General features: G+C 33.2%; 1 protein-coding gene across 50 annotated transcripts in view; it reads right to left on the minus strand.

Annotated features, from left to right (window-relative positions):
* The window catches only part of magi2a (membrane associated guanylate kinase, WW and PDZ domain containing 2a), a 328,630-nt gene that overhangs the window by 114,089 nt on the left and 196,517 nt on the right, over window positions 1-18,024 (minus strand). For all 50 annotated transcript variants that reach the window (XM_073946372.1, XM_073946344.1, XM_073946347.1 and 47 more), the window contains exons 3-4: window positions 9,139-9,258; window positions 3,833-4,048 (exon numbers count right to left, since the gene is read on the minus strand). In XM_073946372.1, coding sequence (XP_073802473.1) covers window positions 3,833-4,048; window positions 9,139-9,258 — 336 coding nt within the window. The remainder of the gene's footprint in view (window positions 1-3,832; window positions 4,049-9,138; window positions 9,259-18,024) is intronic.

Consider the following 18,024-nt stretch of genomic DNA (forward strand, 5'->3'; position numbering starts at 1 on the left):
CTGACTTTAACTGTATAAGTGAAACACTTTTGCAATATATTTAGATATGGTTCACAAAAAAACAACAACTGTTAATTCATTCAAAAGGCAGTGACTTGTCATTTTATGCAATAGAACTCTAAAATGTTGTAAATAATGTACATTTCCTTGCACAGACGGATCATTTTGGTTCCAAAGGTGTATCAGCACTGTATCACCAGGGGTCATAGGTAATAAGTTAGTTTTGCTTGTAGTATATGTGTGTAGGTTTTTGATCGTTTCAGTTAAAACTCTTTTTAATATTAAAAAAAAGGCACCCACATCTTAGAAGGCGTGAGTGTGTATTAATTTTTTACTTTAATTATTTTATATATATTTGTCAAAATATTGCTTTACAACTGCACTATCACTAATTTTGACTAGGAATAAATAAGTAGCTGACCAGAGAAAAATATGTTCAGATTTAACCATTGCTTGTTCTTGAAGGTTAAATAAGTATTTTTTAAAAATAACTGTTAGATTTAGATATGGTTCACAAAACTGTAACTTTTTTCCAACTGCACTACTGTCATTTTCTACTGTATATTTGGTGTGCTCTATTTCTATTCAATTCAGTTCCATTCATTATTATCTATAGCCCTTTTAAAGTGTAGATTGTGTCAAAGCAGCTTAACATAGAAGTTCTAGTAAATTGAAACTGTCAGTTTAGTTTTCAGAGTTGAGGTTCAGTTTAGTTCAGTTCAGTGTGGTTTAATTTTCTCTGCTGAAAGTACAAACACTGAAGAACAAATCCATCGATGCGCAGCTCCGTCCAAACCAAACAAGCTAGTGGCAAGGAACAAACTTCACCAATTGACGAAAGCGAAATAAAAAACCTTGAGAGAAGCCAGGCTCAGTTGTGCAGACTAGGTGCCGGAGGCTGGAGAATGCTGGGCTTCCATCATGGAGAAGCTAGAGGTGTGGTTTCTACTTGTCTATGTGTATTTATATTGAATAAAACGTTGTTAAATGTTAAAACTGTGAATTTGATTAAATGACTTAATTCATTACATTTGAATCATCAAATCAAAATTGAAAGCTGAATGGATTCCTGATACAAGATGTATTTAAATAGGTTTTAACATATTTTACAATGCAATCATGACAGAATTTAATTTTCCTAACCTAAAATTTAAATTTTTCCCCATTATTACATTAAACTTCATTATATTCACTATTATCATAATATAACTACTTTGTTTACAAGATGCAAGACTTTGAGGTTAATAGACCTTATTTTCAGTCTATACCCATATCCCTTTTTGAAGCACATTCTAATAAAAGATTTTTCCCTTTCGAATAACATGGCCTGATGAATCATGCCCAATAAGACCCAGAACTTGCATTAAGGAAACTAATAGGGTCAATTCAGATTTCATGTTGAATTTAAGTGCAGTGATCTATAAAAGAGCTGTAAGCAATACAGTTTCCCTTGGCTATTCCTTATATTGCAGGATGTCAGCAATGCTCTCGCTGTGTTAGATTCTAAATCACCATGTCATGCTGCTGTAATAAAGCCAGCACAAAACAAAAGGCTTTTTCAGTACATCCAGACTTGATGCACGGTTTCACCCCACAGAACTGCTGTTGTGGAGTGAAAAACAAGCAATGTGTGATAACATGCTGGCGCGACAGTTGCCCTGACAACAGTGGTTCCATAAGGTAAAAAGACTTTTTCTGCCTAAAAAAAATATATTATAAATAAATATGAAATATATTTTGTAAGTGCAACATATTTTGTAAAATATTTATTTTAAAATTGAAAATATATTACATTTCAACCTTCATATACCGAAATATAATTCAAAATGTTTTTCAAGGTCAAGAAAAATAAATGTCCAATATTATATAAAAATTTAATTAGAAATGTAAAGTAAGCAAAAATAAATAAATAAATACACTATATAAGCACAAATTATGTACAGCTATATAAATACACGTGATTGATTTTTCCAGTTTAGTATAAGCATTATTTAAAGCACCATAAACATTATATAAATATACTGTATATATTTCTTTTTAAATATTTGCCAAATGATGTTTAACGGAGCAAGGAAATTTTCATTATTTTCAGTATGTCTGATAATATTGTTTCTTCTGGAGAAAGCCTTATTGTTTTATTTAAGTTTTTAATTTACAAAACTTATTTTAGGGTCCAAAGTATTAGTTTCTTTAAGCTATATTTTATTCGACCGTCTACAGAACAAACCATCCCTATACAATAACTTGCCTACTTACCCTAACCTGCCTAGTTAACCTAATTAACCTAGTTAAGCCCTTTACATGTCACTTTGAGCTGTATAGAAGTGTCTTGAAAAAATATATATATAGTTGTGTGTGTGATTTTTTTTCCAGTATAGTGCCAGTCTAGAATATATATATATATAGTGTGTGTGTGTGTGTGTGTGTTTGTGTGTGTGTGTGTATTGTATGGGGGGTGTGCGCTATTTTTTTATATTTTAAAACACATTTGAAAATAAATATTTTTGTTTGACTATGGGGTTACTAGGATGTGGTTGTTATGATACATGATGATACAGGCTATGATACCAGGAATGGCCTCATGGTAATCATCACTATGCCAGTAACCCTGATCTGAGGTCAGAGTAAACTAAATTTACTAGCAAATGTGACAAAATCTTATTTTTCCTCAACTGATTGAGGCAACCCGCTGCAGGTGAATAATAAAAATAAATAAATAAATAAATAAATAAAAATAGATAAACAAATAAATAATAATAATACAATCTTAAAATTTTTTTATCATCATAATTTTCTGGTTTATTGATTGCATTAACCCTTTATTAGGTGAAGAACCATATCCTGTTGCATGTACAACATGCATGGTAACTTCACTGAGGAAAATTACAATATATCTCTATATATATAGTCTTAATAAACCCCTTAATAACCCAGAAATACAATTTTTCCTACAAGAATTTCAATGAGTGTCATATATACTGTATAGAGTTATAAACTGCAAAAACTTTTGTATAATAAGATATCAAGATTTAAAAGTGCAAAAGACAAGCTGATTTATGATATTTATGCTTATTTACATACAAATCTAGCCCAAAAATATTTAGCTTTCTAACATATCAGAGTGAAAAGTTTTTACAGTGGAGATTTTGGGAATCTCTTTTTATAACATTTTTAAAAATTATCTATAACATTACAAACAGCAAGAAAATTGGTGTACTAAAAAGCTGTATATCATTAAAAGCCTTATCAGTAAAACCTTCAACATACAGATATGGTGGTGCTGAAGTAGATTAATAGCTCAATGCAGGAGAAAAACACTCATTTTAAGCCTTTAAAATTATGCACTGAAGTTGAAATCTACACACACAAATTGAAAAAGTCCACTAAAACAAATACTTAAAGTCCATGTCTACCAGAAGTTGCTGAGACATTTATTTCAGTATGTTGATGTACTTCCAACTGAAACAGAATATTGAGTGGGGGCGGGGCTTTCTTTTTGTGCATCATCCCCTCGTAGCAAACAAACAGTAAGAGGGGTGTGATTAGGAATATTGTAGCTGAAGCCATTAAACTGACATCATCAGAGAAGGACCGGTACTCCAAACATGGACGCAAATGGTAAATTTTGATTGAAAATTACCAAAGCAAACTTTTTTTTTCAAGATGATTAACTTGCACTGACTAAAGAATAACAATGCTTGCCAGCAAATTTTGATTTTACATGGACTCCACAAAATGCATTGTAGAATGAAGTGTATTCGCTTCTATGACCAATCAAAAAGCCCAAAATAGTGCATGTACAGGTATGATAGAGCAGTGTTTATCTCCTCACCTGGTGTGATGGCGACTCCATTGCCGTTAATGACGGGTCTCTCCTCCTCCTCCTCCTCGGGAGGCTCAATGCCAGCCTTCTCCATGTTGCTGACGGACTTGTTGCGCCTGCGTTTGCCCTGTGATGTGGGTGTTGCTCCGGGCAGCAGCTGCTCTGCTACATTCAGCAGCAGTGGACTGGGCTCCGCCGGGGGCTTTGGTGTGCCGTAATAGTTATCTGTCAACAATCCAGAGTTAAGAATGTAAGATGTGCCATCGTGACGATGGCAACTTTTACAATGAAGATGTTGTGGCTTGTGTGTTGTTCAGCAGCTTCTCAGGCAATAAGTGAGGCAACAGTTTTCCATTAGGTGTTTTTTTACTTAACAATACTTTGGGGACAACATTGTTTCCAGAACTGAGCAACATCTGCTTCTATCACCATTTAAGGACTTCCTGCACCATGACTTGGATATGTTCATCAAGTAAATCGTGCTTGCTTGTTTATTTATTTATAATATATATAAAATTTAAAATATAAAATTTATATAAATAATATTGTGTCTGTATTTAAATAAAATAATTAAAATAAATAAATAAATTAATTAATAATAATAATAACAACAATAATAATCATAATAATAATAATATTACAAACTTAGTGAACATTTATCACCATAATTTTTAGCTAACACTTTAAAAAGTAAATAAAATAAAATAAATAACAAATAAATATTGAAATACTTATTGTGAATGGTACATTTTTAAATAAAAAAGTGAATAAATTTATTTATTACTATTTTTTATATATATTTTAAAACCTAGTAGTTTAGATTATGGTTGAACATTCATTCATATATTTTAAATCATAAAAATAAACATGCATTTCTGATTTTAATACTCACAGTTCTGACTTCATTCTCAAAATTGTGAGATATAAACAATTTAAATACCATATCTCTGACTTTATAACATGTTATTGCCACTTTATGTTTCAAAACTCCTAAGAAAAAAATATGTTCCAGTTTACATGTTGTGTAAACATGTTGCATTTTGTTTCTTGCCATTTCGTTTTGAAACTCACAATTTCAAGAATTTTTTTATTTTTATTATTTATCAAAAAAGGAAACTATAGACATGTCCCTACAGTAAATTCCTTAATCTAAAATCATATATAGTTTATATATATTTTATACTTCATACTGAGTTTAAAGTCGGCCTGAATTGTATAGAGACTTTTTTTTATTTCAGTATGTTGATAAACTTCCGACTAAAACTGACAATGAGTAGAAGGCTTTCTTTTTGCACATCATTCCCTCATAGCAAACAAATGCTAAGAGAGGTGTAGCTAGCAAGATCATTAGTCAATTATCTAAATAATAACAATATGCCCTAGCAAAATAAACTTTGTAATTTTTGGACCATTTTACATAAAATACCTTACTATTAAAATGCATCTAAGCATGTACTATGTGATAAGTCTTTGGCTTCCGACTACTCTGTATCTAATGGATTCTAGTACTGCTCAGTCAATGAAAATCTTGTCTCTGCAACCAAACCGAAAGGCCTGAAATCTCCATTGGAGCAGGGCTGCAACACCTGTACAGCAGCACACAAAAACTGTTGCTCAAAGGAGTGAGTGCTGTTTACAGCCTTAGTGAAAGTGCCATGTTTCCCCTGGGATGAACAGGCTCTAGAGGAGAGCAGGGCGTCTGCTGGAGCTCAATTCAATTCTCTTCGGGTCACTGCTTGACATGATGCTACAGCGCAACAGCTGGAAATCAAAATAATAACTCAATAATACCGCACATGCTTTCAGTAAATGTGTTTCTGAATGTGTTCAAATATTTTTTAAGGTTTCTAAAATAAGACTGTGTATTAAGTAAAATGGTTGTAATTTTGAACTCTGTATTTAAAAGCTACATTGTAAGCTAGTTAGCATCTTCTCACGACTTCTTCAATTACTTTCATTAAAGTCAATTTTTGCCAGTTACTTACTGTTACCAAACCATTACAGTGACTAGTAGTATTCAAAAAGCCCGGTAAGGTCTAACAGTGTAGTTAAGCCTTTAAATTGCACTTGAATACTAAGATCTTGCAAAATAACAAGTAAAATATTATGTACTTTCAACAAGACAAATACAAAAAAACTTGTCATTAGAAATTAGTTATTAAAACTAGTATTATTTTATAAATGTGAAAAATGTATTCTCTCTATTAAAAAAGCACCTGCGAAGAATCAAACAGTATGGCTTTTGAATAGTGTAAATCCATCATACTGTATATCCAACTTAATCTTACATGAATTCATAACTTTTTGATTTAGACGCTAATTCGTATGAATTGTACGATCTCATTCATACAATTTACTACGATTTGCTTATCTCCCAATGATGGTTGGATTTAGGGGCGGGGTGTCACGCCTCCTTTTTAAAACTGTACATTTTTGTACAATCGAATTCGTACTAATTAGCCACTAAACTGACAAAACGATGGTATAGCTCACTTATGTACCGGTTATTAAAAGTTTTTCTTTTTTAAATCTCTTCATTATGGCAAAAAAGTTTTGAGACATGACGAAAATCAAAAATCACTATTATAAACCGTTAAGAATCGACTATAGATTGACATATTTTACAAATGGAACTTCTCTTCGGTCTCTTTCAGGCACTAGTTTAGAGACAAAACTTTAGAGAGAGAGAGAGAAAGAGAGAGAGAGAAAGAGAGAGGGGACATGATGTATATTTATTCAAAGGATGATGTTGTTGGACTTTTGAAGTGAAGAAAGGCTAAGCTCACTAGACCCCAGAGAATCAGACCCCCTTCAGGGTGTTTTTGAAATCACGCTGTGAATTAACTACAGTTACCACCAATACCAACGTCTGCTCTCTGCTATTCTCACAGACTCTAAAAAATCTGATTATCGCTAAAAGATTATGAATGAAATAGCATTACCACATAAGCTTAAGAAAAATGTGTGTTTTTTTTTATTTCCAAACACAATCTGTTACCATTGGGGAACACACTGTGGCTCATTACTGAATGTAATAAATGACTTGTGGTTTAGTGGATGCAGATAAAATGTTGTGATGAAGTGCATGCTAGCAAAATCTGTATTTTTCTTATGTCTGTGAGCAAGAAAACAACTCAGACAGTTGTAGGAGTTAATAGTAGCTATTTAAAGTAAGATCTAAGCAAATGCTATATTACTGAATACAATAAGGTATCCACCAAAAGTACGATTTTAGCACCTTTTGTAATCAAATATACATTTTGGTGTTTCAGTCATTTTTCATGCAATTTCCCAGGTAAAATTCAGATTAAATTGACTGAATATGAACCCAAATATTATGTAGTTCTCTCATTCTGTGTATAGGTCAATGGGTTTGCCTTTTTTACTGCATTTTGATGTTTCAGTCCAATATTTCTAGGCAATCCTTGGAAAATTGTTGGAAGTGTCAGCGTATTTTACTTGTTTTTTTATTGTTTTTTATATGTTTTTTTTTTTTAACAAATCTTAATGTGCCAAAAAAGTAAATAAAAATTTAAAAACAAAAATAAATGAATAAAAACACCAAATGAAAATATCAGCAGTGGCTGTTTTTCTTTCTAAGTGTGACAAATCCCACATTCTGCCTGTTGGATTTTTTGCTGTTTCTAATACATCCTGCTGTTTCAACTTTTTTCATGCAGTATCTTAAAATTCATCTTAACATTTGTAAACAAAAACCAGTATGCTAATATTTCGATCCCAAAATAATAGCATTCTTCTACAAAAGTCTAAGCTTTTTCTTTTGGATCCTGGAGTTTCAACCCATCATTGTTTGTATGCAAATTTCTAACATGTGTCTAACAATAAGTGGAGAGTAGGGCTATTGATTTTTTCATACTAAACTTTTAAATAGTTTACTTATTTAAAGGAAGCCTAGTAAGATTATTTAGCTGACTTTATTTGCAAACTGATATTTCAATCCCTTTTTTATTACACCCTGAACATGCCTCAAATAAATTTAGAAGGCCAGTGATAATTACTGTAGATCCTAAAATATAATACAATTTCATTGGTATATACCCAGGCTCATTATTGATATGTACACCTTTATACATTTCTGGAAAATGCGAAATACATCCCAGGAGGTGCTTTTGGCCGTTTTTGTTTTCACAAATTTACTAGAGGCTGCTGTGTATGCATTTTCAGATCTCAAATTTCTCTCGCAATTACCATTCCTGCCTGCTGTTCTCACGTAAATCTACTGGAGGCCGCTGTCAAGGCTGTCGCCTTTCCTAAACCCAACCGATAGTGTTTTCAAAAGTACTGACTAACCCGCCTCCCACCTTCCCTAAACCCAATCAAGTGTTTTCAAAAACAATTCAGAAAAAGAAATGCCCTCGCAGCCGCCTCATTTTTACCACATTTTCAGATCTTACCACATTGTCACCCTGTTATTAACTTGTTTATTTTTTTCCCTTTTTTTAGTTTTACATGCTTTCTGGAGCCATTCGTTGCCAGACTCGAATCTCGTTGTCGTGGTCAACTTATCTCTGCGTCTTAAGTCTGCCAACGTATGCGACTAGCGGTACAGCTGTCTGTATGGAGATAAGTGGTCAGCCCATAGCACGAAAACAAATAGAAGGTGTCGGTGGCGTCATACCGCATCGTAACGTGCGTTTTAAAGACAAAATGCAGCCATATGTAGCTCTGGCCTCATAATTCATGCTCTCCAGAAATGTATATGGGGATATGTTTTCACAATGAGCCTGTAATACAACATATACAATTATATATAATTTTTAACCCTTTATGTTATTTGGTCAAGAATACTGCCCTACAAAAGCAAAAGACAGAAACTACACAATTGGGTGTAATTGATTTAAAGGCTAAAATAGACTTTGTGACATCTGTTCTGTCTTGTGACAAAGTCTCCTGGTTAAATTTTGTCTTGTATCAGAGAAAAAAAAAGAGTGTCAAAATAGCAGTAACTACAAAATGTGTTCCATTGTTTACGTAGATACCGTACTTTGCTTTTGTTGGGCAGCATATATGGTACATTTACTGACAGGTTTTTGTTTTGTTTTGTTATAAAGGTTTAAAAGTTTTGAAACAACCCAAAGTAACCCTCCAGACTTGGTCTATTGAGTCTTTCAATGACTACCCTATAAAGGGTTAAGCTTACATTGTGGGGAACGTCTGTAGTCCCAAACCAAAGTTTAATACTTGGGTGGTGTGGTTAATTAGTTTAGGGATTGCTCAAATCTCTAATCACAGCAATGAGATATTGGGACAAAAACTATAACTTGAAATCTGATTGTGAAACTCAGTTGACGTACCTTCATAAGTTCCACTTTCCAGCAAAGCTCCACTTCTCTCTAACTCCACAAAACGCTCAACGGTCACAAAATTATAGTCTACTCCAGGAACTTCTCCTTCTCTGGGCTGCCTGGTTGTACCTGCAGAGAAAAGAGAGAGATATTTCAGGTCAGTGAGCTTTAGCTTTGAGCCATGGGCTTAACAATGAAACCGCCAGGGGTCTTTGTATACTTAAAAACTGCCAGCGGGTACAATTTATGAATGCCGTGTTGATATGGCTAAAACTTTGTGAGGTCAGTGCATTAAAGACTGGGTGAACCGGAAGTTACTGAGACTTTTAATTTAGTTTGTTGATGTACTCCCAATTAAAACTGAATATTGTGTAGGGGGGCGGAGCTTTCTTTTTGTGCATCTTTACAGAGAAGGACCACCACTTCAAATAAAAAAGCAAATGGTCATATTTTGATTGAAGACTACCAAATTACATATTACATTTTGATCCATACATATTCCACATCCACTTTACTAAAATGGCCAAAAATCTTCCAAACCCCTGAATCTGTTCTTTTAGAGTTCCAGGTTTATTGTGTGTTTATATATATATATATATATATATATATATATATATATATATATATATATATATATATATATATATATATATATATATATATATAGTAAAAAAGTCAATAAAAATAAAGAAAATGAAATGATAGGATAAATGTAATCCACATCCACATGTAAAATCACTCCCCCAAAAAAAGAGATATTTCTTTAGAAAACAATGGTCTGAACATGTATTACATATTATGAAATTTTGATTCTCAGTTTTTATTATGCATTTTAGGAGGCAAAATTTAAATCAAACACCGCCAAACTGGTGTCAACTGGTGATCATGTTTGGTATAACAAATTTTACTCAATGCTCTCTGTTTTCACTTGAAATTTAAACTAAAATTTAACAAAATATTTTGTTTAGATTTTCAGGAAAAACACGCTTTGTAAAATACATATCTTAAATCTGTTCACAAAAGTACTGAACATTTGCAAAGTTAAAAATGCAATATTCACATATTTGTCTAAAAACCACATTACTAAATTGTTTTTATTCATTCATTCATTCATTCATTCATTCATTCATTCATTCATTCATTTACCTTCGACTTAGTCTCTATTTCAAGATAAGGTCAAGGTCACCACAGCGGAATGAACCGCCAACTATTCCAGCATAAGTTTTACGCAGCAGATGCCTTTACAGCCACAACCCCGTATTGGGAAACACCTATACACACTCATTCTCACAACCACGAGGAGACACGACAACATGTGCAGAACATGCCAACTCCACACAATCGGGACTCGAACCAGTGACCTTCTTGCTGTGAAGCTGCAGTGCTAACCACTGAGACACCATGGCACCTAATCTAGTTATATTTAAGCAATTTTAACAACAGGGAATTGTAAATAACATAATTAACAAAATGTATTAAAGCCTAATGATTTGGATAGATTAGTTGAAAATCTGCTGTGTACATTTGAAAAACAACCATGGGTTATTTTACCCCTGTGGCGGTTCTAGTGTTAATCAGCAGCTAGAAAAGCTCATCCAACAAAACAAAGGATTTTATAGCAAAGCTCAACATGAGCCAAACAGAACAGGTGCCTGGCTAACAGGTTCACTTAATTCTTACACACAGTATACGCTATCTGACAATCTGTCAATGATAGAAAAACAACAGAGAATAGGGAAGGGAGAAAAAAAGGGATTTTGAGGTTTAAAGGTGAAAATAATGATGCAACCTCGTCCAAACAAACTGAAACATCCAAGCCTGAAAAAATACACTCAGATTAACTCGATGAAAAGTCTATCCCTGCAGGATTTATTGATTAGTGATTATGTGATATGCGATAAACATTCAATTTATTCATTTTCTTTTCAGCTTAGTCCCTTAATTAATCTGAGGTCGCCACAGCGGAATGAACCGCCAACTTATCCAGCACGTTTTTTTTTACGCAGCGTTTTTAACACAATCTCACTAAGGCTGCACAATATATCGGTTTAGCATCGTTATCGCAATGTGATCATTCGCAATAGTCACATCGCAAGTATGCGCAATATGGATTACAATTGATCATTTTGCAAGTGTTTTTTGAGGCCTGAGATTGTGTGAGGGTTTTAAAAGCTAAAAAACGTACCATTTGTAACTTTGAAAAATGAATAAGTTACTGTAATTTAATTGTTTATAAAACAAAGACTATGCAAAATAAATTTACATTTGATTATTCAATTAATGTATGCCTGAAAACATTTTGACTCTTTAGAAATAAAATGCTGTATATTTAATTTGCATATTTTTGGTTTTTGAATTTATCTAAGCTTATAGATTGTTTATTATACAAATATTGTGCTCAATAATATAAATATTTTGCTTATTATACAAGACTTATTGTGCTCAAGTGCTATACAAATAAACTTGAATTATATTTTATGCACTCCCCTACAGAATCTTATTCAACTCATCTAGTTCATATCGTAATATATCACAGAAAAAAAAAAGAATAAATAAATAAATTTGTAACTTATTTATATGAATTCGTACAATCTCTCTTTAATGTGATTTGCTTATGCTCCAATGACAGTTGGGTTTAGGGGAGGGGTTGGATGCCTTCTTTTTAAAATTATACATTTTCGTACGACTGAACTCATGCGAATTCATACAAATTAGCCACTAAACTGACAAAATGTTAAAAAAGTTACGTTTCCTCATGAGATCAGGCTGGAAATTGAAAATTTACTTACTTTTTACTTACTTTACTCCCTTAAGTGGTTATAAACACAAATACGTTATTTTATAGAAAGCATGTAACCTGTAGCCATTGACATCCATAGTATGAAAAATAAATTTTCAGACACATTTACTGTATCACATATGTAACCACAAAAGCAAAATTTCTTCTTCAAAATTTTGCTAAATCTTGAAATTTAGTTAAATCTTAAATCTACTTTCACAAGTCGCTATGCAAAATAAAATAAATAATTTTGATGTGGTTGATGGTTGATTTGGTTAGAGGACCAGCTAAACAAACTACACCAGCTAAAAAAAAGTAATTTACTGTACTACAATCTCCAAAAAACAAAATTAAGATTACAAAAGGAGCAGTTTAAATAGTATGCACATGTAGCAAGGGGTTGATGTGCTAAAGCGAGGTGTTAATGTGGATATATCAGAGCTGTAATTAGCCAGCCAGGAGATTGTGTTAATTGCTGTGAGTTGAGAAAAGCACTCGGGTGTTTCTAAAGCTCACTGCGGGATGACCAGAGCTAAACATCTGAGAGACCGCATGCTCAGTGACATGATGAACTCATTTATTTATGTGGATCTGTTTATTTAAAAAAATAAATAAAATAAAAACAGAAACACACACATTAAAATGGTAATTGAACAGAGTGGTTTGTATTATCAAGTAGCTTTCATAAATTAGTTTACAGTTGAAGTCGGTTTTCTTATATATACACATCTATCTGTCTGTCTGTCTGTCTGTCTGTCTGTCTGTCTATCTATCTATCTATCTATCTATCTATCTATCTGTCTATCTATCTATCTGTCTATCTCTTATCGAAAATCATTTTAGTTTTATGATTTTAGTTTACTTTCATAACCCTGCATAGGAAAATAATAGGAAATAAGGATCAATGCAATTTTTTTTCAGGGGCATATAATAATATAAATAAAAATATATATAAAAATATATAATATAATATAAAAAAAAATGATGGTCTCTATCCTGATATTTTAAAGAAAAAGATCAAATGTAATTTTAAAAAGTCTGAGACATGTTTGAGTAGTGCGACACGGTGGTGCAGCAGGTAGTGCTGTCGCCTCACAGCAAGAAGGTCGCATTTCTTTGTGGAGTTTGCATGTTCTCCTCGCGTTCGCATGGTGTCAGGACTTTTCATCTTGATGACACTGAAACTTCACTGACATGAATAATTGCTTTTGAGGTAAGAGCTATCCATTTTGTGCAAGTGACACGATTTTGCAGGTTATCAGGAAGGTTTTGCAGTTTGTACTAATTGTTTTGAGAAATGCATTAACTGTTGTGCAAATATAAATAGTGCTGTGAGAAATGCACTAAAGCAATGTTATTTTAGCACAATACACAATGTTTTAACTTCAGAATTTTTCAAAATAATAATAATAATTTGGTGGAATAATTTGGTGGAAAATTGAAAACGTGCCCAACATTTCCTTTACAGCAACAACAACATAAAAAAAAAATATATATATGACAATATTTTTATTCAAACATTTTCAGAAATGACATCAGACTAACATAATAAAACATATAAAACATTACTCAAACCACAACCTTATAAATCCAGTAAACCCAGAAAAACTGAGAACGAATCTCTTAATGTTTTCCATACTTGTATAATCATTAAATGATTCATTTTGACTCTTTCACTGTACTGACTTTAATAACATCGCTTTACTCAATCCCTTCTTATTAACCCACATAACACACAGCATTAAAACCAAACACCACGAAAAAGTCCTGCTCCCACTAAGTGTCCAAATACAGTCTGACATTTACAAACACTTTCCTCCATTACCTGACCTCCTAACTGCCAGTTCGGGGCAATCAAAATTCAACCAAAGCAGTTTAAAAACCCCATCTGACAGCAGAGATTGGCGCTCCACTGAGACGACGACATCAGCCGGAGCCTGGCACAGTCATCAAGCTGTCAGCGGTGTTTGAAGCTCACATCATCTCTCATCATCTATCAGTCAATAGCTACACAATGACAACAAGCCCTAGAGCCAGGCGTCTCTCCACAACGATAGCCTATCATTCAGAGTCATGCTGGACATGCTAATGACTGGTCACTGGAAATGGGGGGCAAATGGGATGTTTCCAGCTTTCGTGACCCGTGTCTATGAGCCGTCGAGGTCTGACAGGAGGAAGAAAAAAATGGGAAGATCTCACAATGGCTCCGACTACCCGAGCGTGTAATAGCATAATGAAAAGAAAATGAATCCACTACGAGCATTAAATCGCTTGCCAACGTGGCCTTAAAGCTCAATTTGTTGATAAATCATATTTTAAATGAGAAAAGCAAATTGCTGGAAGATGGATCGATCCTCACGCCAGTGATTTCTTCTAGTTTGGCAGAAAGGCTTTTGTTGATGAGACGCGCATCAATCTGTTTATCTTGATCTGATACAAACTGGAACAAGAACGCTAGCAGAAAGGATAACTCTTCTCGCCGGCTTTCCAAAGAATCGCAGACGTTGTTGGTTATCATTCATAAAGCAAAGAAGGTGTTCACTAATACTTGGTCCATTTTGAATGGAAAAGTTGTGGAATGCAGTAAAGGCTAAATAAAAATGCTAGTCTAACAATGAGTGGCTGTTTTACAAAGTTTTCAGTCAAAAAACAGAAACTTTTTATACATTTTGTTTGTTTTTTTTTTAGATGACAATGTCATTTTTTGAGACTGAAAACAGACACATTTGTTGAAAATACAACCAAAATTGAAAGTCTTTGAAACATACGCATACATACAGTAGTAGGCTTTTAGGGGAAAGTAGATTAAAAGCAAGTGGAAAGAACCACACACAACAATGAAGTATGTAGTAGTGTTTTTGTTGCTCAAGTGTTTGCTAACGCTTTATCAGCAAAGTGTGGAGCTGTGGACAGACAGACAGACAGACAGACCGACACAGACAGACAGACAGACAGACAGACAGACAGACAGACAGACAGACAGACAGACAGACAGACAGACAGACAGACAGACAGACAGACAGACAGACAGACAGATAGATAGAATGATAGATAGATAGATAGATAGATAGATAGATAGATAGATAGATAGATAGATAGATAGATAGATAGATAGATAGACAGACTTGATAGACTAAAAGTTGATCATGCCAGTTGATCTAAATTAATTAAAGGTTTTCAAATAGAGCTAAATATTTATTTATATTTATATATATATATCGTGCAGCCCTAGAAAGATATATCTTTGATTTTGTCTTATAATTTCATCCACACCTTAGGTTGAGAAAATACATTTATTTTTATTGAATTATTTAATCACTATTTAAGCACTGTGATGTCCAAAATGCATCAAATACTACAAAAGACCCCTAATTTTCTTTCTTATTTGCATGTTTATCCTTTTTTTTTAGCATAAAAGGTTCATATAAGTTGATTTTAAGACAGATTTCCGATGACAGCGTTTGTATCATTATTTTTCTGAGCATGTCTATGCTCATCTCAAAGTAGACCTTGTGATGCTGGACAACTTTAATAAGCTTTTCAATCCAGAGGGCTTTTTTTTTTTTAACACAATGACAGTTCATTCTCACAGGAGCACAGATGAATCGCTTACAGGTTAATATTATTAATTTAGCACCAGTCTTAGGTGTTTCTTCACTGAATTCTCAGCTCATTTTTGTGAACTCGTGCTGCTGGTTGATGTCAAAGCTAAAATACTCCTAGAAGTGTATAGTATGCTACAATAAAATAGCACATTCTAAGCCCTTAATGAATATGCTATGAGTCTGGAAACATACAAATCCAGTATGTCTAGGTAAACACTTCTGATCTCAGTAGCATCTTCTTTCGCCACCCAATTAATATGTAAATTGTCTTGTAATGCTCCATAGAGTTCAGTCCACTGGGTAGTTTTAATTTGCTAGCTATAACAAGTTAGAACACATATTATAGAATAATACTTAGTAAAAAACTATTCAAAATCCCAGGTTTTTTTTATAGTTGTATATTTTACTGAGCTCATCTCTAGAGTGTTTCCCTTAATCAAGCTTTTAACCAATTTACATCTATTTCATCCTAAGTCGGGGAGTGCTTTTCAGTTTACAAACCTCTAGAGTAAGGCAAAAAGCAAAATAGGAGTTCTTTCCAGTTGAACAATCCCAGGCTGCAGCAATCCACAAAAAGGCGCACCATTTCTCAGTGCAGAAGATGGCTAGTTATTTGTCCTCGGTATCGTCCACTTGGAAGTGGCACCATCTTGCCGTGTACAAAGTGTACCTTCCATATCTCCTGCTGAGAAGAAGTGGGGGGAAAGAAAATACTATCTGGAAATAGTGTCTTTGCACATTTGCTGAAGCAAGGTAGAAAAAAATGAAGAGAGGCGTGAAGGATTTGGGCTCGGTGTTTCTTTGAAAACATGACGCGTGGGCTCTGTCTTGGCATGGATTTGCAGCCTCATAAGGCATGTAACGAGAACTGTATGTGCTTCATACAGGCTAGAAGGTCTTGTTTTCAAACGCATGGACATGATAGCCCATTCCCTGGGTTTTTATATTATATTCTCCAAAAAACAACTATTGCTTCCCCAAAAGTCTTGCAGTGAATGATTAATACACTGCAGCAAAAGCTTGCCTTGCAAGAAACAAATCTAAAGAAAAGTAAAACCTGATTAATTGTGTGCATTTAAGATCCATTATCATTTCTAGAGGCTAGATAATATTGTATTTTTGAGAATATTTAGATAAGATTTTCCTACTTACCCCATTTTGCATATGTTGTCAGTGTGCTCATTTTAATAAACTTATTGCAGTGTCCAATGAAATTAGTCAGTGTGCAATAATTCCCTTTAAACAAGTTGCTTTCTGATGATCAATTACAGCTCTTAATTTATTATTATTAAAATATATTTTTTACCTAAATCTTTTTGAAACATCCAGTTTGGGGAAACAACTTTTAGACAATAACAGAAAAATGTTATATTTAAAGTCAATTTACATGTTACTTACATTACTACATTTGGAAAGTTTGTTGATTAAATCTAATGTTATATATACACTAAGCATAGAACGATAAGCAGTAAAAAGGTTTATCGTGGTTTGGAAATGTCAAGGTTTTAAAACCGCAAAAATATTCTGTCATACCATTTCAAGGTATATGTATGAAGATTTTTAAGGACCCTCTCCACATCAAAAGCTACTGATCAGCCCATGATTCAGGAAACATTAAAAAAATAAACAGCTTATACACCAAGATACAAGCATGCTGGACCTGTACAATGCAGTGGCTTTACTTTATAGCCAAAGAAAAGAAAGATATTATCAAGCCTGACATGTTTAGTGAGCAAAATAATTTAAATGATTTTTAAAATAAAATATGTTGTGCTTAATGAGGAAAAAAGTAGTTTTTTTACCTAGACATTTAAAAAGAACATATATTGTACAATAATCACAATACCCTGAAACCGTAAGATTATCCAAAGTTATCAAATTATTAGAATCTTATACCATTAGCCCATGCCTAATATGCCCATTTCTAAACATAACAGTTTTAATAACTAATTTCTAATAACTGATTTCTTTTATCTTATTTCTATCTTCTTTTCTTTTCAAAATACTATTATTCAGCTTAAACTGCAACTTAAAGGCTTAACTTGGTTAATTAGGTTAACTAGGCAAGTTAGGATAATTAAGCAAATGATTGTATAATGATGGTTTGTTTTGTAGACCTTTGAAAAAAAATTGCTTAAAGGAGGCTAATGATATTGACACTAAAATGGTTAAAAATTTAAAACTGCTTTTATTGTAGTTGAAATCAAAATAAGACTTTCTCCAGAAGAAAAAAAAAATATTATAGGAATTACTGTGAAATTTTCCTTGCTCTGTTGCTCTAAACATCATTTAGGAAATATTTGAAAAAGAAAAAAGAAATTTCACAGAGGAGCTTGACTTCAAATGTATAGCCATTACTTTCCATAGACAATCATTTCCACCATTCGAAAAATGAAAAACTAAATGAAAGTGGCAAAAATAAAAGAGACTTGAACTTCTGCCTGAGCACAAGCTTAGAACATTTATGAGCACAACAACCGCATAACGTGACAGATAACGTGAGCTTGCTAC

Source organism: Danio rerio, chromosome 4, assembly GCF_049306965.1.
Source record: "Danio rerio strain Tuebingen ecotype United States chromosome 4, GRCz12tu, whole genome shotgun sequence".
Lineage (NCBI taxonomy): Eukaryota > Metazoa > Chordata > Actinopteri > Cypriniformes > Danionidae > Danio > Danio rerio.